At 46.2% G+C, this 21,142-nt stretch overlaps 6 protein-coding genes across 6 annotated transcripts; 3 read left to right on the top strand and 3 right to left on the bottom strand.

Moving 5' to 3' along the window:
* Nucleotides 1–105: 105 nt before the first annotated feature.
* On the bottom strand, nucleotides 106–2,089 carry AGABI2DRAFT_196441 (hypothetical protein; the record flags this gene model as incomplete). The annotated part of the gene is made up of 1 exon (XM_006453821.1): nucleotides 106–2,089. One exon carries the CDS (start codon nucleotides 2,087–2,089, stop codon nucleotides 710–712), a length of 1,380 nt encoding a protein of 459 aa, XP_006453884.1. The 3' UTR covers nucleotides 106–709.
* Nucleotides 2,090–4,062: 1,973 nt separating this feature from the next.
* AGABI2DRAFT_181901 (hypothetical protein) lies at nucleotides 4,063–4,445 on the top strand. Its single transcript, XM_006453820.1, has 2 exons — nucleotides 4,063–4,169; nucleotides 4,221–4,445. The coding sequence occupies exons 1-2, from the start codon at nucleotides 4,074–4,076 to the stop codon at nucleotides 4,416–4,418; spliced, it is 294 nt and encodes a 97-aa protein (XP_006453883.1). The 5' UTR covers nucleotides 4,063–4,073; the 3' UTR covers nucleotides 4,419–4,445.
* A 1,776-nt stretch (nucleotides 4,446–6,221) lies between these two features.
* On the bottom strand, nucleotides 6,222–6,496 carry AGABI2DRAFT_189227 (hypothetical protein). Its single transcript, XM_006453819.1, has one exon. The coding sequence runs from the start codon at nucleotides 6,484–6,486 to the stop codon at nucleotides 6,244–6,246; it is 243 nt and encodes an 80-aa protein (XP_006453882.1). The 5' UTR covers nucleotides 6,487–6,496; the 3' UTR covers nucleotides 6,222–6,243.
* Nucleotides 6,497–8,276: 1,780 nt separating this feature from the next.
* AGABI2DRAFT_175634 (hypothetical protein) lies at nucleotides 8,277–9,692 on the top strand (the record flags this gene model as incomplete). The annotated part of the gene is made up of 6 exons (XM_006453818.1): nucleotides 8,277–8,594; nucleotides 8,657–8,716; nucleotides 8,761–8,995; nucleotides 9,054–9,238; nucleotides 9,308–9,424; nucleotides 9,471–9,692. 6 exons carry the CDS (start codon nucleotides 8,277–8,279, stop codon nucleotides 9,690–9,692), a joined length of 1,137 nt encoding a protein of 378 aa, XP_006453881.1.
* Nucleotides 9,693–13,755: 4,063 nt separating this feature from the next.
* AGABI2DRAFT_196440 (hypothetical protein) lies at nucleotides 13,756–14,853 on the top strand (the record flags this gene model as incomplete). The annotated part of the gene is made up of 3 exons (XM_006453817.1): nucleotides 13,756–13,824; nucleotides 13,876–14,529; nucleotides 14,680–14,853. Exons 2-3 carry the CDS (start codon nucleotides 14,173–14,175, stop codon nucleotides 14,851–14,853), a joined length of 531 nt encoding a protein of 176 aa, XP_006453880.1. The 5' UTR covers nucleotides 13,756–13,824; nucleotides 13,876–14,172.
* A 4,677-nt stretch (nucleotides 14,854–19,530) lies between these two features.
* Nucleotides 19,531–21,123, bottom strand: AGABI2DRAFT_196439 (hypothetical protein; the record flags this gene model as incomplete). The annotated part of the gene is made up of 5 exons (XM_006453816.1): nucleotides 19,531–20,333; nucleotides 20,391–20,455; nucleotides 20,510–20,744; nucleotides 20,797–20,949; nucleotides 21,005–21,123. The coding sequence occupies 5 exons, from the start codon at nucleotides 21,121–21,123 to the stop codon at nucleotides 19,673–19,675; spliced, it is 1,233 nt and encodes a 410-aa protein (XP_006453879.1). The 3' UTR covers nucleotides 19,531–19,672.
* Nucleotides 21,124–21,142: the final 19 nt, after the last annotated feature.

The raw sequence follows: 21,142 nt of genomic DNA, 5'->3' as shown, positions 1-21,142 counted from the left end.
CGTGTCTTTTTTCAACAAGAACAACTTTGCCATTCATATGATCGGAACGCTGGTAAGTTCTTGTTTTTGAACTGAAGATACCGATGGGATTGAATTTCTTTTCAAGCATACCGTCATAATTGGCATTGCGTACAACCTTATTATCATCCGCGTCGGACAAACGAGAGCAGAAGATGAGTGCCGCATGAGCAACAGCAAATTGACATCTTTCCGAGTCGCCGACCTAAATCCGGAAAGTTGTTCAGATTCCGCGAATAGCGTCGTAATAGGTGAAATGACCGAAGTTGCGAGAGACAAGGCATAAACACCTAAAGCTAGCAAAGCTGTTATTTTGTACCAACTTTTCGCGTATACAATGCATCTGATGTATGGGAAATCTGGTGGTAAATTCGGGGCGGGAGTTTGCGAGTACATTCTTGTGATACCATCTTGACAGGCGATGCGCCGAAATCCGGACCGCCAGGAGCATCAAAAACAGGGTCCAGAGACGAACGAATTGTGATGAATCTCTGCCACCTCCAGCAATTCGAAATGTGGTCCATGCTAAATTCAGTCCAGTATCGGTAGGAAAAGAGAGTGTCCAATGATTGCATGAAAGGGGTAACCGTGAAATGACGAGCGGGCGTGGGCTACTGATTAGTATTGCATAGGAGGAGACGGCAGTTTACGTATCGGGGGGTTGATGGTGTAATGAGGGTAGGGTAGCTTTCTACATGGATGTCGTTTTCTCGACCGTACCGTCTGTACTTCCGCAAAGAATCCAACTCGAACCGGTACCTGCCCAAACGTTGCGTACGGGGTGAGGCTCAATGTTCTCTGGCGGTTGTGCTGGGAGCCACATTTTCAACGGTGCTGGCGCGTCGAGGGTATGCCCGACACCAAGATTTCCGTGTTCGTTCCAACCCCAACCCCAGACTTCATCATCTCCCTGCTCGTTGACGACGCAAACAAGTGAATGCTCGCTTCCGCAAGCCAGCGTTCTGATGGCTTTGCTGTCTTCGTCAATGGGCACTTCAACCTTCCAACTGCTCGAATCTTCCACCCTCCCTAGCTGACCATGTGAATTACTCCCGGTGGAAAGGACGTGGGGCGGATTGTCCTTGGTAAGCATATAGGATCCATTCCATGTACATTTGATGTCACAAATGTTGCGACAAGCATTCAATCCTTGAGTCTGATTTTTTCGATTTGAACCCCGGAAGGAGACATGTCCAGATGCATGTAGAAATACGCTATGATGGATTCCGAGGGAATATTCGGTGACAAAATCCGAGGGAGCAGCAAGGGACATGATGAGGGTGGGTCGAGAATGATAAGTGGGCTCTAAAGGCGTGGTAGGACTTGACTTCGATATGGTAGACGTAAGGAAGGGTTTGGAAGAGGGTGGTACAGTACCGAGTTGTCCATGTCTGAAAGCACCCCAACCGACCAGGATCTGCATAGGCTCCTTGCCGGCCCAAATGACTTGCAGTGAAGCAATGGCGTGTCTTTGGCCAGTTCGTAGTTTCTCAACTGTCACGCTTTGAGCAGATCTAATGGTTTTTCCTCCAACAGCGATATGGGAGAAATTGACGACATGAATTCCGAGCCCCTTTTCCACAGTTTTGTCCCCAGAATCCTTCCCAACTCCGAGATCGCCAAAGTCATTTGACCCAAAAGATACGATAAGATCGCGTTTCCCTAGCTTCTGAAGGGCCAAATAGGATGTCTCCCATGTGGTTCCGATGGTGGTGATCGTGTAGCCTCCCAAACCTAGTTTGTCAAAGGCATCAGCAAAAGCCAAATTCTGGAATATCGTGGTAGAGCCTTGATCGGTATGTCGCCGCTTATATATTGGACCCAGCTGGCCCTTTCTCCCATCACCACATCCCCATACCTCCGTGGATTTTTTGCCGTCGATCATGACCTCCAGGAGGGCGAGCGTATGATTGGATCCGTTCGTCACGTCTATGACATTGGTGACACTAGGGGGTAGAGTTTCGGGTGGTGATCCGGCAAAAGAACAGGCTCTGAAGGTATGGGAGTCGTCGATGGTTGAGTTACCCAGTTGGCCTTGTGCATTTGAACCTGCGGATAACAGGTTTAACATGTTGACATTGACAGAATTCAGTGCTGATCTGATATCGTATACAAAACTATAAGTACAGCACAGCCACACATTCAGACACTACTTCCAAGTGGAATTTTGACATGCTGGCAACTCTAAATCTTGTTTCTCTCCACCTCATAATGACTGACATTCATATTGTTTACGGTGCGTGCCTTTCCTTCAGTATCTGTGATTTATTCGTTGACCAACTTCAGTCCAATTACCGTAGAACCAACATGCTCCAATCGTGAGGTGCTTTTAGTTGGCCCTCGCGGCGAAATCCGGAAAACGACGGAGGACCCCTTTCAGACAGAAGTTCGACATTCATGGAGGCGCTTTAATCGGGCTCCTTTACCAGTGCGCGGGCTTCCATTGCAAAGTCCTTGCATCAGCAGCCTTAGCCTCGCCTCATTGACTACATGGAGTAACAGTGTGATGGGACAGTGAGAAAATGCCATTCCTTATACATGTCACTCCGTGATGGATACTATTGCGATGGCTCGGACCTAACGCCCTAGGGAGCGAACAACAACGGTGCTTTGATATTGACCAATCACAGTTGCCCACTATTCTGAGATATCACGCCAAGATGCAAGCTGATACACGAAGTGTCTGATATGTTCCCATCGACATTGGCATATTATAGCAAACTGGATTCAGGAGAGCTGCAAAGTGTAAACGGAGAAATTTTGGCCCCGGTAGATCAATGGTGAGTACGAAGATACTCTTGGTGATGTATGTGCTGCACATTAAACGCTAAACCTATCAATTTCTCATATAGACGGAAAATAATATAACCGGCACGGCAATGGACCGTGGAAAGAAAACAGCTAGGAATTCTCAAATATGGTGGATTGGTAAAGATCTAGAATCTCGATAGATGGCTTCATACCGGTCTGTCAGGCCAAGATCTTGTACATCACGAAAGAAGCTGCCAACACAGGAATAGAACAGGATCTCCCGTGGCACACTGCCCATATCCTTCCTCGTATCCTAACCCCATAGAAAGGTTGGAACTCGGAGGTTGATATAAGAGCTCCACACGTGAACATTTAAAGGACCCGGGAACGAAGGACAGCGATTTAGGCTCCCAAAGAGTTGACACCGAATTCCAGACCTCGAGTTCAAGATGTCAGGGCCTACACTACCGCCTTTCCTGTTGCCTCAGGCAGTAGCGATCACGTTTGCCGCTGGAATTTTCATTGGCTTCTACCTGATTTCGGTTGCGCATGCCAATCGCTGGCTGATCTTCACCGACGACGGATGGAGGTTTAGATCCCGCAGGAATATCCACTGGTATACTCTTGCCACGACGAACATCCTCGTGGTGCTTATATTAATTGGCCAAGCGGTCAATGTCAATACGTCCATCGCAGAGGCAGACTTTGTAGAGCAAGGACATAAACTAGGCGAATATACCGATCCGTTTTGGAAGTCTATGTTAAAGGTGAGTCCATATAAACCAATAACGTATGCGGACGAAATTAACCCGGGCTGTATAGTGCACGGTTTCTTCAGTGATTGTGTTACTTGCGGATACTGTTCTGGTATGTCTTTTCTTTTCAACATCGAGCGGCAAACGATAGCTGAACTTTCTAGATGTATCGCCTATGGGTCACCGACCAGAGGCGGATGAGAACCATGTGGTTCGCTATTTTCCTCTGGCTGAGCGGCATTGTCACCACAGTCTTACAGCTATTCCTACAAGTGAAGAACCTTCATGATCCGAACTTTGGGCCTTATAGGTGGGCAAAAGTCAACATGAATGTCGGACCAGGAATAGTGGCCATTCCGTTTGTGGCTTCGACTATACTGCTGAACGCATACTGCACCGGTGAGTTTTTCGATATGAACAATAGTCACTAGTGGTTTGAAATGGTACTGACTTGTGCCAGGTCTCCTGATATGGAGAATCCGGAGAGCTCTGAAGCACGATGAAAGTAGCAGCGCGGCGAGGCAACTGCAGATCCTCACTCGCATCCTTATGGAATCTGGAATCTTGTACCTCTCCATAAGCGTCGCGCAGTTCGTAGCTTATTTTTGCCCCAACAACTTTGCTATCCACATGATTGGGACAATCGTAAGTTGTTTCTCAATTGGCATTACCATTAGCTAAGCTGCCATTTGACAGCATACCCCTGTGATTGGCATTGCGTATAACCTTATTATCATCCGAGTCGGACAAACAAGATCAGACGATGGGAGCAACATAAGCGACGGCAAATTAACAACTTTCCAAGTTTCCGACATGACCCAAGGAACTTCCTTGGGTTCCACGAACAGTATGGTGACTAGAGAAACGAGTAGGTTTGCGGGAGACAAAACATAGTAAATGATGAAGATAGAGAAGCCACCATTTCTCATCGGCTTTGCGTGTACGTACTATGTCGGATGTAGTCTTGTCTCGTGAGCTTGCGGCGACAGATTTCCGGCATTTTTCAGTGATACCTCTTTTGCTGGTCTATTCAACCAGACTTTCGTAGTAATACGTTCCTCAGTTCTCCAACATCTTTCTCCACCATCTTCGAGAATCCGTGAATAGTTATTTCTATTAGTTCTATTTCCATATTGCTGACGCCTATCGTAATCTTATTTAGAGTTCGTTCAAACATATGTATTATTATCTATGTAATACCCTGCAATACCTCCTGTTGGGCTACAGTCGTTTCTGATTACGAGGTTGGCATCCGCCTTATCTGTCGATTTGCTATACACATTCACAAAAAAGGTAGACCACCCGGGTGACAAATGAAGTTCATTCCCATCTTTCATTAAATGATATTGCATTTAATTAGTGGCTCGCGTAAATGCATATATATTATGTACTTATATATACATCGACTCTAGTTGCTTCCGCGCAATCAGCGCTCTTAAAAACGTCTTTATCATTTGCCGTATGGGCCAACGGTAACCTTACCACACAGCCACATATTTAGCCGCTATAACGTGGAATTTTGACATGTTGGCAACTCTAACTTTCGTTTCTCCGGATCCGTATGTAACTTCAGGTCCAATTAACCTCGACGTTTGTACGTAGTGGCAAATTGGAGTGTATGCTTTGGGACCGATCTTGAAGGCGGTGCCAGAGCTTGAACCTTGTCCAACGGTGAGCCGAACCAGGAACAGGTATCTGTGTATCTGTGTAGATGGCTCATCCGTTGTTAGATAAACCAAGGCCGAAATGATTCAAACTTGGCGGGGTAATTTGTTCAACACTTACATGGTTCCAAATTTGATGCTTGTAATGATCCAGCGCAATTGCGATGACAACTAGAATCAACATGATTGAAGCATAAGATGTTTTTAGTTGGTCATCACGGCAAAAGCCAGGAATTTCTCGTTGCACAACCTGACATCGAACCTTTTGACCATGGAGGTGGTGTCGATCACACTCGCCTACCATATAGCAACAGTAAACTTGACTCTTATTGGCTACATTCAGCGCGCGATAATGCAACCTAGGTTAGTGAGAAGATCCGTCATGGATTGATAGATCATTTAATTATCGCGGCTCGATCAGACCTACATACTAATAAACAACCGAGGGAGCGGACGACGCCGGGCGATGCCGATGCTTTAGGCGTGACCAATCACCGCCGTTTGTTATTCTGAGATATCACGCCCAGAAGCTGATACACAAGGTGCGTAAAGTGCTTCCACATATATTGTTCCTACCGATATTTGTATACAGTAGCAAAGAGGAGAAGTGTCCGAAGGTCTGCACCAGTAAATCAATGGTAAGAACGAGGAAGCCACTTCAGGTGAATGCCGTACAGCAGCCTCATTAAACCTACCAATCTCACATATAGACGGACAACAGGCATATGGCTCTCGTGGAAAAGGAATCATCGGCGGAAACTCTCAGATAGGTTTTGTTGATAAAGATCCAACCAGACTGCCAGGGAAGTTCGTATGCACCACGAAAGAAGCTGCCGGGATCGGAATAGGGCGGAATCTCTGACAGCAACCCGAGTATCACCAGAGTCGTGTTCTAGTCACATAATGAGACTAGAACTCATAGGCTGATAGAAGAGGTCCACCCACGAATATTTAAAGGAATCGTGGACGGAGCACAACTTAAACATCCAAAGACTTGACACTCAACTTTGCAGCTCGAATTCAAGATGGCAGGGCCTAAACTACCACCTTTCCTGCTATCTCAGGCTGTAGTGATCACGTTCGCGGCTGGAATCTTCATCGGTCTCTACCTGATTTCGGTTGCGTATGCCAATCGTTGGCTGATCTTCACCGACGACGGGTGGAGGTTCAGATCCCGCAGGAGTATCCACTGGTATACTCTCGCTACAACCAACATACTCGTGGCGCTTGTATTGACTGGCCAGGCGGTGAATGTCAACACGTCTATTGCGGAGGCGGATTTCGTAGAGCAAGGACATAAACTGGGTGATTATATCGACCCGCCCTGGAAGGGCATCGTAAAGGTTAGCCCATAAGTAGCCAACCAGGCGGATGGAATTAATTCGGACTGCGCAGTGCACGGTTTCAGCAGCAGTTGTCTTACTTGGGGATACTGTTCTGGCACGTCCATCTTTATAAAATCTTAGAGCAACAAACGACAACTCAGCTTTTCAGATGTATCGCCTATGGGTCACCGACCAGAGGCGAATGAGAACCATGTGGTTCGCTATCTTCCTCTGGCTCAGTGGCATTGTCTGCACTGCCTTACAGTTGTTCCTACAAGTGAAGAACCTTCATGATCCGAACTTTGGTCCTTATGAGTGGGCAACAGTCAATATGAACAATGGACCAGGAATTGTGATCATCCCTTTTTTGGCTTCGACTATACTGCTGAACGCATACTGCACCGGTGAACTTGTCGATACAAATGGTAGTGGAAGATGGTACTTACATTTACTTGTACCAGGTCTCCTGATATGGCGAATCAAGACGGCTCTAAAGGGCGATGAAACAAGCAATGCGGCGAGACAGCTTCAGGTCCTCATTCGTATCCTTATGGAATCTGGAATTTTATACTTGTCCATAAGCATCGCGCACTTCGTGGCTTATTTCGGCCACGATACCTTTGCCGTCCACATGATTGGGACGCTCGTAAGTTATCTCGTTTATCGACCGGTCTTACCATCGACTAAGCTGTTGTACAGCATACCCTCGTGATCGGCATTGCGTACAACCTTATTAACATCCGTGTTGGACAGACAAGGTCGGAGGATGAGCGGAACACAAGCGAAGGCAGATTGACAACTTTTCAAGTTGCTGACCTGAACCGTGGAAGTTCCTTCGGTTCTACGAATAGTGTGGTGACCGGTGAAACGACCGAATTTGTGAGAGACAAACCTTTCTAAATGTAACAAACTTGCAGGCCGCTACTGGGTATTGAATTTGTATGTATACAATATATCTGATGTATTATTGGAAACAGTTCGTGACATCGAGGAAAGCAAGCTCAGGGCGACTAATCCTGGTCCATGTGAACTTTGAAGCGTCATTTTTGTTTCTCCTTGTCTTCTGACGAGAAGAAAATTCACGCATGCTGACTTGAATCTATATTTGGTGACCGACTTCACCGACTAATGCCTTCATAGGGAGGCATCAGTATAAATCATGGAATTCGTTGTTAGCCAGCTGCCCAGGCTGTTTAATTTCAGCACATTGTCTCACCATCCAACCATCTATCAATCACTTTTCCATCAAAGTTGGCACAAATATAATATTTTCCGACACATAGATGTTTCAACGGCATCCCACTGGGAGATCCTTTCTCAATATCTAAATTAGGGATAAGAAAGACATGTCAAAACGTTTAGAATATTCAGATTGCAAAGGAGTGCGTTTACTAATGCCCGTTTTCACGGCTGGGACCCGAACTTGCTGGTTGCGTCTGAGTACTATGGTCATCTTCACCTATCAAGCACCTTCTTTCAAATTTACCATCAACCTTAACTTGAAATCTCGTGTCTGGTGTATCACGCGATTCTGTCATGTCTGGAGTTTCAGAACATCCTTTTCTCACGAAGTGTCCGTTGTCCATTAAATGCATTCCGCTTTCTTGATCAGGAGCTGATGAAAATATTGATAGATGTCCACACGAATTGTGGTCTTTACACAGTCATCATAGCCAAACAGGCCTGCCTTGAGAATCGAGATTCACGAATGACAGGAGTATAAGAACAACTGCAAACTCGACGCATTGAAAGAACTCGTCGCCATGTCCGAGTCAGGACTCAGCTTACCACCTTACTTGCTATCTCAGGCTGTAGCAATTAACTTTACCGCTGGAATCTTCGTCGGCTTCTACTTCGTATCCGTCGCATACGCCAACCGTTGGTTGATCTTTACTGATGAAGGATGGCAAATCAGGAAGAAGATTCATTGGCATAGCCTTGCTGCGACCAACATAACTTTAATGTTGTTGTTGTTCGTTCTGGCGTTGACTGTGAATACGTCCATTGCCGAGGCGGCTTTTGTAGAACAGGGAAATAAGGTAGAGGATTATAAGGCAGCTCCGTGGAGGGGCATCGTGGCGGTCAGTCCACAATGAGTCAACGATTTGAGTTGATTAGACTAACGTGCTCCGGGACTTCATAGTGCGCGCTTACAGGAGTCATCCTCTTACTTGCGGATACTGTTCTGGCGAGTCCATTCATAGTACGACTTTTTTTAAAACAATAAATGATAACCCAACTTTGTAGATGCATCGTCTATGGGTGACTTACTCCAGGAGAATGGCAGTCATGTGGCTCCCGATTTTCCTCTGGTTTGGGGGCATTGCATGTGTAGCCATGCAAATATTCTTACAAGTCAAGAACATCGAAAATCCAAACTTTGGACCTTATTCATGGGCAAAGGTCCATATGCAGGTCGGTCCTGGCATAGTATTTCTCCCGTTCTTGGCTTCAACCATAGTACTGAACGCATACTGCACCGGTGAGTTTGTTGAAATGACATTGGCACTAAGTGATTTAACCTATTTTTCGTGTTACAGGACTCTTGATATGGCGAATCTGGAAGAATTTGAAGAGAGTTGGGAACAGTACTTCGTCAAGGCAACTTCAAATTCTGATACGAATTCTCATGGAATCGGGTGTTCTTTATTTGGCCATCACCATCGCGCATTTCGTTGCGTATTTCGGCCATTCCAGTTTTGCCCTTCACATGAATGGAGGACTCGTGAGTCTTGAACAAGACGTTTTCCGAATTGACGATAACGATGGCTGATTCGGTAATTTTTTTATGCAGCATACGATTGTGATTGGCATTGCGTACGACCTTATCATCATCCGCGTTGGTCAAAACAGATCTGAAGAGGATCGTAACCAAAACGATGAACGATTGACGACCTTCCAAGTTGCTGATGTGAATCAGGGAACTTCTTTAGGATCATCGAACACTGAACTGGTAGATGAAACGATGGAATTCCGGAGTCACAAATTTTAAGAACACTGGGATCGTTCTTGTACATTATATCGGAGGCGCAATTATCGTTATGATATTTTATGTAGATCCTCCGCTCTGTAAGCTGTTGATCAGAGCGTCTGGAATGTCTCTGAACAAAGACTTCGTTGACGATAGTGGGAAAGGTGTCCAGATATCAAAAGTTTCGCGTTACAAGAATTTCACGTAAATCGAGTTTGACGGAATCCTCGGCCGACAATTTTCGGACCCGCAGCACGCCGCTTCTGTTGGTCGAAGACAATAGCTTGAGCCCTGAAGATAACCTTCGCTTTTTTGATATGGAGAGTTGCCAAGAATATACTAGTTACTCCAACCACGTTCACGGAGGAAATAAAAGTAGGTGGTCTACGATTAAATCGAGCCTTTGGCTGCGGAGTGGGCAAGGCTATGAACGCGAATAAATGAGAAACGCGTTTGATCTGTGAACTTGGAAATTTTCGCGTCCAGGGCTTCGGCATTGATTACTTCGGATATTAATGCTTCTCATCGTGGCATCCTTCTTCTCACCTTCCTTGGACGTCGGATGAATAGAACGACAATGAGTCATTCATATTCTGAAATGAAGAGGATTGAGCAGTTTTGGGAAGGAAATCTATGATTCTTGAATTGATAATCAGATAGAGCTAGAAGCGTGCACTATCCACATCTTGATTGTTTGCAAAGAAAGTTGTTAACGGCATCCGTATTCGTGGTGCTGTGAGCGTAAGATTAAGCTATGACAATCAAACCAGGACACGTTCAGAATTTGGCGTGTCAATGCGCCACAACGTGGAATACCACCCGGCGGTAGCATCCTACATGGGCGTACAGTACCCAGAGTAAGGCATTAATCCATCTGAGCAGATCATTGCTCTGACATTGGAAAACCTCGTCGTGTTTCTGTTGTTTGCATGTTTACTTTATAAAACAGAAGAAGGATAGAAGAGCTCGGACCTGGTATTTAGGGAACGAAGTCAGGGTCTTTTCCGAGAAGACGATGACGCTAAAATGCTTCCTTGTTATCGACGGCAATTCTTTGGAAGAATATACCGAAATTGGATACTCCACCTTTAAATGTCTGCCATCGGGGCTGTTTATCTGATAGATGTTCTGGCGCATATATTGACACTATTCACTGGATATGGGAAAACTCCGCTTGGGAATAAATCCACAAGCGGTAACCACGAGCCATACGAGTGCGTATGTCTCCCAAGCTGCAATCGAGAGCTGCGCAGATGTAGCAGCAGATCAGCTAGGACGTCAATTAGAAACCGGCGGCAGCGAAATTTCAATAGTCATGATCAAGGACGCATAAACCCCGCGATATGAAAATGGCATGTGAAAGGGGTCAAGGGCAGTACCAGAATGTATCTATGTTGAAGTACGTAGATAACCTCAAGCTCATGACCGCCAAGAGTGCAGAAAGTAGGAGTCGCCGACGCCGTAAGAGGCCACGAGGACAGCGCTGCTGGTGCTGTGTGAGGAGGGAGGAAGGCCGGAAAAGGCAGGAGGCTGACGTCATCCGATTGCCCACAACCCAGGGCACGGCGGACGAGTGCTATATTTGGCTCGGTTGGCGAACTCATGGGCAACACGTGTTGAGCCAGATGCGCCCTTCCGCAAAAAGTCTGCTTTTCGAGAAGACTGAGGGATGAAATTGGAGCCATATACGGTGGCGTGGGACGAGGCGCACGATGCGGAAGATATGGCGGGGAGTATGTGGGGAGGGGGGTGGAGGAGGGCGAGCGGGAAAGAGCAGACAAGGCGGAAGAGCCGAAGTGTTGGGAATTCATTAGCGCACCAGGTCCCGAGTGATGACTATATATTACCCAGTCGTCAATTTTTTTTCCGCCCTGACATTCTCTCTTTTCTCCGCTACCACCATGAACTGCTGAACGCCTGCATGCTTCTCCCCGCATATAGCCATGTTTTTCTTGTTCACCAGTCACCCACGCAACCAAACAACAGCGAAATCGAAATCATCACTCTGATCCCCACAGCATTTGTCCTTTAACAGCAACCATGTCACAAACATCCATTCGACCCATTTCTATCCCCCAGAGCCCAACAAGAATGTCCCGCGCGCGATCCCGTACGACGACCCAGGCCACCGCCACAGGCGCCATAACTTCGTCCTCCGCGTCGCATTCATCATCATTGTCACCAGACAAACTTCACTTGAAATCGTCTACCAAGTCATCCTTGAGACCCTCCTCCTTATCATCTTCGTCTAGAGCAACTGCCAAGTCAGACGCATCGACGGCGATGCCATCACTCGATATCAATATCCGCGACTTTTTTGCCGATGGCGACACCAGCGTGCTCAAATTCATGGATGAGGCATCTATCATCCGAGAACAGGCGCGAGCTCTCCAACATTGCCATGACGCTACTCTTGCCCGCACACTACAAATCTCCCAGGAGACCGCTGTAACAGAGGCAGAGGCTAGGATTAAGTCCACAGGCAAGGCGAAGGAGCGTACATCAAATATGGATGAAAGAGGAAAGACGTCTTCCTCTCTTCCTTCTGGGAAAGGTGCGGGCAGTGCTTATATGCATCATTTATATGCTTATATGCGTCTCCTTCCACAGATGTCTGTGTCCTGGGACAGACTTCTGTCCTTGTTCCTGCTTTCGACAACGTCACAAAAGAAGGCAACGTCCGGCACGAACCCGCTGGTCAGTCCTTGCCACAGGAGCTCCTTTTTTCTAAACCTTCGCCCACGATGACTGTACCTCCTTTGCCCACGGAGAGGTATAGTCCTGACGGGGTTGCTTCAAGGACGCTGGCGGAGGAATGGAGGGCTTCGTCTTTCCAAGATGCGTTAGCCCATGCCGACGTGGTGCATCCACCCGTGCCCGTGTCCGCATCGCCGAGTACGTCCTCGTCGACCTCGTCTGTATCTTCCTCTCTGTTCTCCTCAGCTAGTACAACGTCTACTGCGTTATCTTCCCCGTTATCTTCCCCTATAGCTTCCTTGCCTTCGTCGTCGTCTGCTTCTGCTGCCGCTCGTAAGGGCGATGCTTCGCCCTCTCATATCATTCCAATGACCATCCCAGCCGAAGCCTTTTACTCACGTTCATCTCACAAACGACAAAGTTCTTCATCTACGCGCTCGTCCGCCACTTCTTCTTCGCTTAGAAGTTCGCCTCCTCAGAATTCTCTCACTACCTCACCTGCCAAAGACAAGCCTTTACCATTGCAACCCAGCTCTACATACACGTCAGCAAGCTCTGCAGCAGCCGCTCTGGTAGCAGCAAACTCACCCTCACCATCGATTACCACTGTATCTTCATCCACATTGCATTCCGAAAAGAATCGCATTAGCCCCACGCGGGCTTCATTTCCCTCTTCAGTTTCAACTTCTAGATCTGTATCTTCATCACCTTCAACCTCCTCGGCTTCGGCCTCCAGTCGAGTCCGGGGCAACTCAAAAAATATATCCTCAGCTGAGAGCAAGTCTTCAGCCCAAAAATCTGCTCAGTCACCTGAGCGCGAATATACGTATAAGTCTGCTGGTTCCAGTTCCTCATACACTAATACCGCGTCTTCCGCTGCCGCCGCTTCAACGCCAGGTGTTTTCGGACTACGTTTGGATACTGCAAAGGCACATGCCCGAACGTCTTCTTCTTCCTCTGCCAAGTCTCCGTCCACGGCTACCTTTCAGGATACGTCTTCCAGGGTTCAGCGCGAACCTGAAGAGTCTTCCCGCGCATCGCTACGTCCGTCATTCGCCGCTCCGCAACCATCCTTCCAGCAAGCCAACTTCACCGCCACCTCGGCGTCAGTGGTTGCTGCTGAGAGGGAAAGGGCGAGGATGTCAGCATCGACATCGTCATCATCAGCGTCTGCCGCTGCCGCTGCCGCCGCCAATCGTTCAGCTGCTGCTAGTCCTCCGCGTGCTCTCTATCAGCGTGATCTATCATTATCTTCGATTCCCAGTTCCTCGTCCACTTCGGTCTCCGCTGTCTCCCAGAGAGCACGCATACCTGAGCCTAACAGCCAACCAAAGGAAGTGCTGGTCCAAACTCCTTACCCTCGAAAGACGGAAGAATTGTTTTCCGCTCCTCGTGCCAGGGAAATAGAGAAATCAATGGTGGTACCAATTTCTTCTTTATCCGAATCTGATGATGAAGATGATTGTCCTTATGATGATGACGACGATAGAGAAGAGAACGCGGTCCAGCTTATTGATGAGAAAAACACCGATAAAACAGGCGTGGAAGAAGTGGACATGAAGTCCGTTTCTTTTGTCGATATCTATACAGCTAACCGCAGCTGTTCGAAATGCGGGGAAAGTATTCCATGTTCTCCTAATAATGTACGTCCTTTCACTTTCCGTCTAATCGAGCATATAATCAATCTTTAGTAGCTTTTAATTCTCACAGCACCAACTCTCCACGTCACCTGCCCTAAATGTTCCACCCTTCACTGTTGCGGCTGCTCTCGTCCAGCAAAGTGCCCGAAAAATTGCTCTGGGAGTAAATCATGCGTTATCAATAACTGTTGCCCACAAGTTCGAGCCATCGCCATCTTCGAAGCCCTTTCCATTTTTGACCGCGAGTATCTTCTTGAAGCGGGCTTGAATTCAGGGAACAAGGATCGAGATGAATTCGTCAAAGCTCTGATCTCGAAACCGTTGACTTCGCAGAGTCGGAAACTCGAGTCAATGCTCGCCAAAGCTATGACAGTCATTACCGAGATATTCAAAACCTCTGATTGCCAACCATTCCCTTCTTCGTCACCTTCGTCAATAGCGTTATGCTTCGAAGTCGTTGAATTTTTCGAGCATTCGCTTTTGGCAGAAGTCATCCGCGCGTTTCTGGATAGTACGAATGTGAGGGATTGGATCACACATTCGACTACGTATGCTGTGATGTTGGATCTGTTGAGGTATATGCTTGAAGGAGGATCCACAAGCATTTGTGGGATTATGGACGTAGAGCTGCGGAGGATCGAGAGAAGTTGTGGACTGGGAGAGTGGATACTTGGAAGAGGCGAAATCGATTGGGTCTCTGAAGGCGGGGTCGGAAAAGAAAGACTACGACAAGAGGATAGGGACAATAAACAAAAGAAAGGTGAAACTTTCAGGGGTCAATTACGTGGCGGTGAAGAGAAGCATAATGCTTTGGCGTCATTCCACGCTAATACGACTGTGAAGATGGACGAAAGGAAGCACGACGTCGCGTTTGCGATTCCTTTGAAGGATTTGATTCCCGGCTTGGAGAAATATAGAAAATCGCTGTGGGAGCTTTCGGCGAGGATAACGCTTGCGTCCACAGTGGAAAAGTTGAATATGCTTTGCGACAGGATTTCGCAATTGGTGTTGAGTCAGGTAATTGGTGTCTGATGAAAATGTTTTATCTCCCTTTGCTTTTTTTTCGGTCTTTTTGCGTCGTCATTTGCTGTTGTGTTGTTATTCTTCAATTTCTCGTCTTTCATCTTATGCTTATGTTTCCGTTAATTGTTCTCGAATTTCGCATCATGTTTTCCCTTTTCTATTTATATTATTTTCGCTCCTCGATGCTTTTCTGCAAAATTGTTGTCGGTTTTTTTCGCTCCTTCGCTGTTGACGGGAAGCGATTGTCTCTTCTTTATTCTTATATTGTTGACGATTGCATCCATGATAGTGATGACTTTTTTTGCTCATCCATAGTAGTACACGTATTCCGCTTGAGAATAATGCCTCTCTTTTTTCCTTTTGTGCCTCGGGAGTTTTTTTCACTCCTCTTAATGATCCAATTGCATTGTTCTCTTATCACCGATACGTTTAAGTTTTTTTCAACACAAGTTTTCTTTAGTTGGATTCGTTACGAGCAATTCTTTTCCTTCGGTCTCGCACATTGTTTTTCGATATCTTTCGTCTCGACCAAGGTCGTTTTACACTTCCTTCTTTTTGCATCAAAAGTAATGCGCCCCCATTCTTTTTCGGCTTTTATAGATTTATTCTATCTTTCAGCTGTCTTAGTGACTAGGGCTTTTTTTAGATTACTTATTTTCTTTACTTTTTTTCGACGACTCTTTTTTTCGTAGAGAAAATGTGTGAGTAGTGTTTAGATCGGTGTGTGTGTTATATGATGCTGGTTGTTGTGTGATTATGATGATTCGAATTTTACGTTCGTTTTCCTACTTGTGCTGAAATCATTTGAGCGATATAGTCAGCCTAAGTTTTGTGAGTGTAGATTTTGAGTTTGAAGGGGAAGGTTCTTGCTGCCACCTGCACCAATCTTGCCACCGATCGGCGATTAGTATATGAATCATACCGAGGGCTCACATTTGTCAGACTTCTAATGATAAATGAACAGGTCAGGCCCGCAGATGCTTGCCGAGGGTATAAGTATACCTACTGCTATTTTTATCATCGTAAATCCAACTATATCTCGAATAACACCGATGACTTGTTACTTGTTCAAAAATAAACTGCATTGACACAGAGTTTTTACAAAGGGTTTGGTTCTGAACTCTTTTTTTTACGTTACCTCCATTTTCTTCAAAAAAAAAAAGATGAGTTTCAAAAGGGTCTTCTTGGTTCCATCGAGCCCTACTCTTGAATTTGAAAAGATAGAAAAAAAGACAAAGCGGAATGATATCCGATCTTTTGATACGTTCAAGTACTCCAAGGCTTGCACTTATTCAGGAGATCCCTGACACTTGATAATGTTTTGGTTTGAATCTTTTTTTGATCAGATTGGTTAGTAGCTTTTTCGATTGACTGACAATTAGGCATATCAGTTTCGTTGATTCGTTTGGCTGTATGGTTCTGTTGCAATTGGCATCAAGACTACCAGGATGATCAAAGGCCACTAGAGCGTAAGAAATGGTTCAGAAAGTCAGCCTTTAGGGCTCCGATCTTGGAATGATTCAAATTAGTCTTGTAGTATGATTGAGGTACGGCTACTTCCCCGGATAATCTTGCAAGCCATACTTTATGGTTCAATCTACTCCGAGTCCACTGCATTGAGCCTCAAAGTCTCAAGAAGGTTTGGGAAAATCGGGTTCAAACTTCAAAATCTCGGAAAACCGGAAGCTCGGGTGGCCCATTTGTCCTGAATTAGGATCAAGGCTTGTGGAGAGGTGTGTCGCCGTGTCGGGCAGACCGGTGCGTTTTGAAAGCTCATTGTAAGACCAAACCATGCTGCTTCGTTCACGGTTATCCCCAAATTCTCAAGTTTTTTAGTCTCCCACACACGAAAAAAAAATGATAATTCAATCTTTGAACTCACGGTCGTGCGGACCTGCATAAATAAACCAGCTTGCATTATCTAAAAAGTGATGTCATTCGGAACCTGAGAAATCCGGGATGGCTTTTTGAATTGGATAAATTTCCGAAAAGTTCTTTTTAAGAGAACGGAATGGGTTTAGTCAGTTCCGAAGTCTGTCCCACTTATCTTGTATCGGTTTTTTGATCTTGTAATGACAACCATATTCGTTTCTCTTTACGTGTGGCAATTTGTTTGATGGTGGCTGATACCCCGGTCCTACATACTGCGAGATAGAAGAAGAAGACTCCAGACACGAAATCTGACAGAATCTGACTTAACGAGTATTGTGCTGCATAGTCATCATATGGTCGACCACGTTTATGGCTTTTTATTAGTTCCATCAATGCCGCCATTGAGCCTTTATGTTTGCCTTGGCTGAAGAACACGTCGATGATGATATGCATCTAATCCCGAGCGGCGTAAAAGAAAGCTTATAATCACAGTGTACGCTTATGGTGAAGCGTCGGATTCTATAAAATTGCATCATGACATTAATGCATCGCGGGACATGAGATGTGTAAGCTTATAACACTGCGCCGCTGAGTGAATTAGGCGGCTACATTATCGAATCGCTATTTAATCATTGCCATCTAACATTGAATGGAATCAATGTCGGATCATTGCTGTGAACTGCGTCATTTTTGTGTTGGGGTTAATGCGATAGAGTCTTGTCACTTGAAAATCAAATAACATTGACGTCTTATTCAAATTCCCCAAGAAAATTATTGACTCTGCGGAAAAAGGGATATGTATAGTTGTTGTTTACTTGTGGCGCCGAAAAGCTTGAAGCTCACCAGGTTACGTGTCAGAGCTAAATTCGATGCTTCGAGTGTGAATCCGACTCGCAACATTAATTAAGGTGGACCCGATACCGTTCTACCTTCACATTCTCACCCGGGCAGCTGATAAAGACCTGCAGCCGAACCGAGTTATGAAAATTCCACAGGGCTTATTCAGGCACTTGACATTCAATGTTCCATCATTCGCGGGTGTTGGAATAATCAGCTGTCATCGAAACTCCCGATAGTAAACAAATTCAATTCAACATGCATAGAAAAGAAAAAACGCAACAAGAACTGGGTACCCATGACCCAGTGCGGGCATTTTAGCCCGAATTGTATGTACACTCCAAGTTGATTCCAAGCACATGATCAAGTTCCCGAGAAGGGGATTGAGATCTTGAGACACCAACTTAGCGGACGCCACACCGTCGTTGTTAGAATATCCCCATTCTATAGCCTTTCTACACCGAGCCTGAGTAGGCTGGTTCGCGAGAACATTTTCTGTTCGAACCATTCTCAGCCCTTGTGGTTCTTGTTCGGACGGGCTTTTATTACTGATGTTTTAAAATACATCGGCTATTTTTTGATCATGTAGGATGAATTAACGATGAGTTGACTGCGAAACGGTTTTCGGCGCATTCTTTTCAATGACCGCTTTAAGATTGTTTTATCTACGATTATCGCGCAATCTCTAAGAAGAGCATCTCAGATTACCATAGAATCAAATACCGCCTAAAAAAAACAAGAAATCCAGCTCACTGCTAGGGTTCTGCGCTAAATTCCGAAGAAACTCTCGCATGAGAAGATATCATGAACCTTCGAGAAATCAAAACACAGCAGTTTTCTGGACGAACAGAAACTCAGCTGACCGATGATTCTGATTCTCTATCGGGATTTTCCAGTGGTGATAAGGAGGAACAGCGAAGACCGAAAGAGGTTTGAGCGATATGATCGTCATCAATCGGTACACACGAACCATATGAAAGTCAAGGCAACCATTTGTAGATCCGAGCTTCTCCAAGAATTACCCAGCTCAGAAATCTCACGTCATCAAAGATTCTTACTCAAAATACAAGCATTTGAATGTCAAAGCCAGCATGAAAAACTTGGCAGAACTTCAAAACACAGAACAAAAAAGTTCAATTAATCATTTTCGATTGTTGGCTACTCACTTGACTCGTGATTATATTTTATATTACAGGAGATTCAAGTCCCGATCGTGTTCGGTGATAAACATACTCCAGAGGGGAAGATGTTGACGTTCAGATGGGCTTAGATATTACTGTGGTCGGGCGAAGGATCCGTAGACGCACCCGACAAATCATCACAACATGATCCACGTCGTTCTCGGATAAAAATGAACGCCCGGAAGTTCCTAGTCCAGCCTAGTCTGAATATTTTGAGCGATCACCGCTGGTTTTTTTGGCTTAGAGTTAACCCAACGCCGTCGGTTGGGCCAACAGCTTGATGGGACATGAGTATCGTGGATGGTGGAGTAATCATGATTAATCCATAAGCTTGGTTGTCTTCAGTGATTTCTATCCCAGCAAGACCCATCCGGAGCGCAGTGAAGTTTGAGCCTACTTTATTTGGCATACAAGGCATTAACTGCACTCAATACTGCGTTTCGATCACAATCAAGCTCGAATATATTGAACGCAGGCGTTCCATAAAACACGGCTTGGTGTTGATCATTGGATCACGAAGTTCGGGAGAACACCAAGGATAAGTTGCGCTGAAAAGGTGGAAGCAAGACTACCCTTCGGGTTCGCATTGCTTGTGCCTTTTGAGTTGAAGGGCTTGGCTGAGATATGTCACACGTCAACATGTCAACTCCGGTCATCAATCAGTTGAGAAAAACTTAAATAACGGTGGGCGCAAGTATCGGTGTGTGTCAGGCATTTAGATTTGCAGGGTCGCGACATCAAGCGGGGCTTGGAAGATGGAGCGGTCTGGATTTCATGAGCTTTGCGTTGTCTAGAACAATGGTCTCATTGATTTCCACACTGAAAAGACTAAATCAGTTTCAGAATAGTAGCCAACATGTGAGGCGGAAATACGATAATGAGAGATCAACCCAGGGTACAGGACAAGATAGCAAGGTAATGTAGCGAAGCCCCCATCATCATAGCCGCAGCGAATCCTCGCCGCTATCTTGACCACGAATAGACGCTACATTAACGTCTCCACGATTCAATGTGCTGGAAGAGCCACGAGTCGAGGAATCGACATTAGTTGGCAGTGGTGGTGGGACAGAAGACTTTGAACTGGGTTTGTCTTCTAATTCCTGGCCTTCCTCTTCTTCCTCTTCTCCAAGTAAGAAGTCCTGTTCCTCTTTTGTTGGCCCTCGGCTGCCCAGTGCTACACGCCGAGGTGCAATTTGAGGAAGTGATCGCTTGGGGGGTAAAGGTGGGGGCGAGTTATGTGTCGACTGTGTCTCGGCTTGTGATTGAGTATGGTGGGATACAGGATTGGTATCGGGTTGTGAACGGATAGTAGTTGCCTGGGGACGAACAAAGTTATTATTGATGTTGAGTTCTTCATTTGCCTGAGTTTGATGGCTGAAAGGGTTGGCTGCCGCAGATCTTCCAGGAACATATCCTCCTCCGTTTCCACCGGTGTTGTACGCAGCCAAGATATCCTTTATCCAATCTGTAGCCTCGCGTGCATGGTACTTCATGCTCTCAACAGAGAATTGAGGTATTTGATCAAAGCCACGAAGTTGTAGGACATATCGATTATACAACGTGCCCAACGCGGTATAAGTCATGAGAAGGATGAGTGTTCTAGGCAGCGGGTCAGCTTGAAGTCACAAACAGTGAAAAGTAAGAGATGTGGTGTACACAATGGCTAACATGCCGAGAAAACCCCAGAACCCGCCGCCGCCTGCGGACGTCGGACATGCAAACTATCAGACCGTTAGGCGAAACATGTTCGGTACCGGAGGAAAGGGCTGCCTTACGTTGGTCTTCCACTCAATGAAGTAGGAGCAGCCAACTTCATCGTCTCCAGGGGGTAGTTGACCTACGAGACGGGGCTTCCCCGCGCCGAACACAGAGGTATCACAGATAAATTCGACGATAGTAGAAGCTTTCATGCCAAGGCTGGCTCCGTCTGGGGACGCCTTGCAATTTGATCCATCAGAAAATACAAGGCGGGGCCTAGATTCCACGACTGAGAGTGTGGTTTTGACCTGACTATTGGCCGGATGCTTAGTTCGCGGTGACGTCGGCAATGCGCAGCACCCACCCAATCGCAAAGTCTCCATGACCTTTACGGACGAAACCAGCGACATTTTCTGCTTTGATATCCTCCTTGAGACCATAAAGCTCAGTAGTTACGCCCTGGCAGACGTTGAACTTGAGATCGTGTCCGCCTGGGGTCTTGAGTTCAGAGTCCGGCCTGGACAACACAGTTGTTTAGAGACGATGCAGACGACCACTCGACGACGCCTCACCGTCCTTTGAGATTGTTGAGGTCGTAGTATTTCCCGTCAGCGTAGGCTGTGCATGGCTTGTCGTCGGCAAGAACTACGCCGGCAAGGGCGAGGAGGGGTAGATGCTGCACGATGCGCATACCGACTGCTTATGTTGTC

The sequence above is a fragment of the Agaricus bisporus genome (genome assembly GCF_000300575.1).
Source record: "Agaricus bisporus var. bisporus H97 unplaced genomic scaffold AGABI2scaffold_1, whole genome shotgun sequence".
Lineage (NCBI taxonomy): Eukaryota > Fungi > Basidiomycota > Agaricomycetes > Agaricales > Agaricaceae > Agaricus > Agaricus bisporus.
Note: the sequence above shows the minus strand (reverse complement) of the source record. Positions and strands in the feature narration are given on the sequence as shown.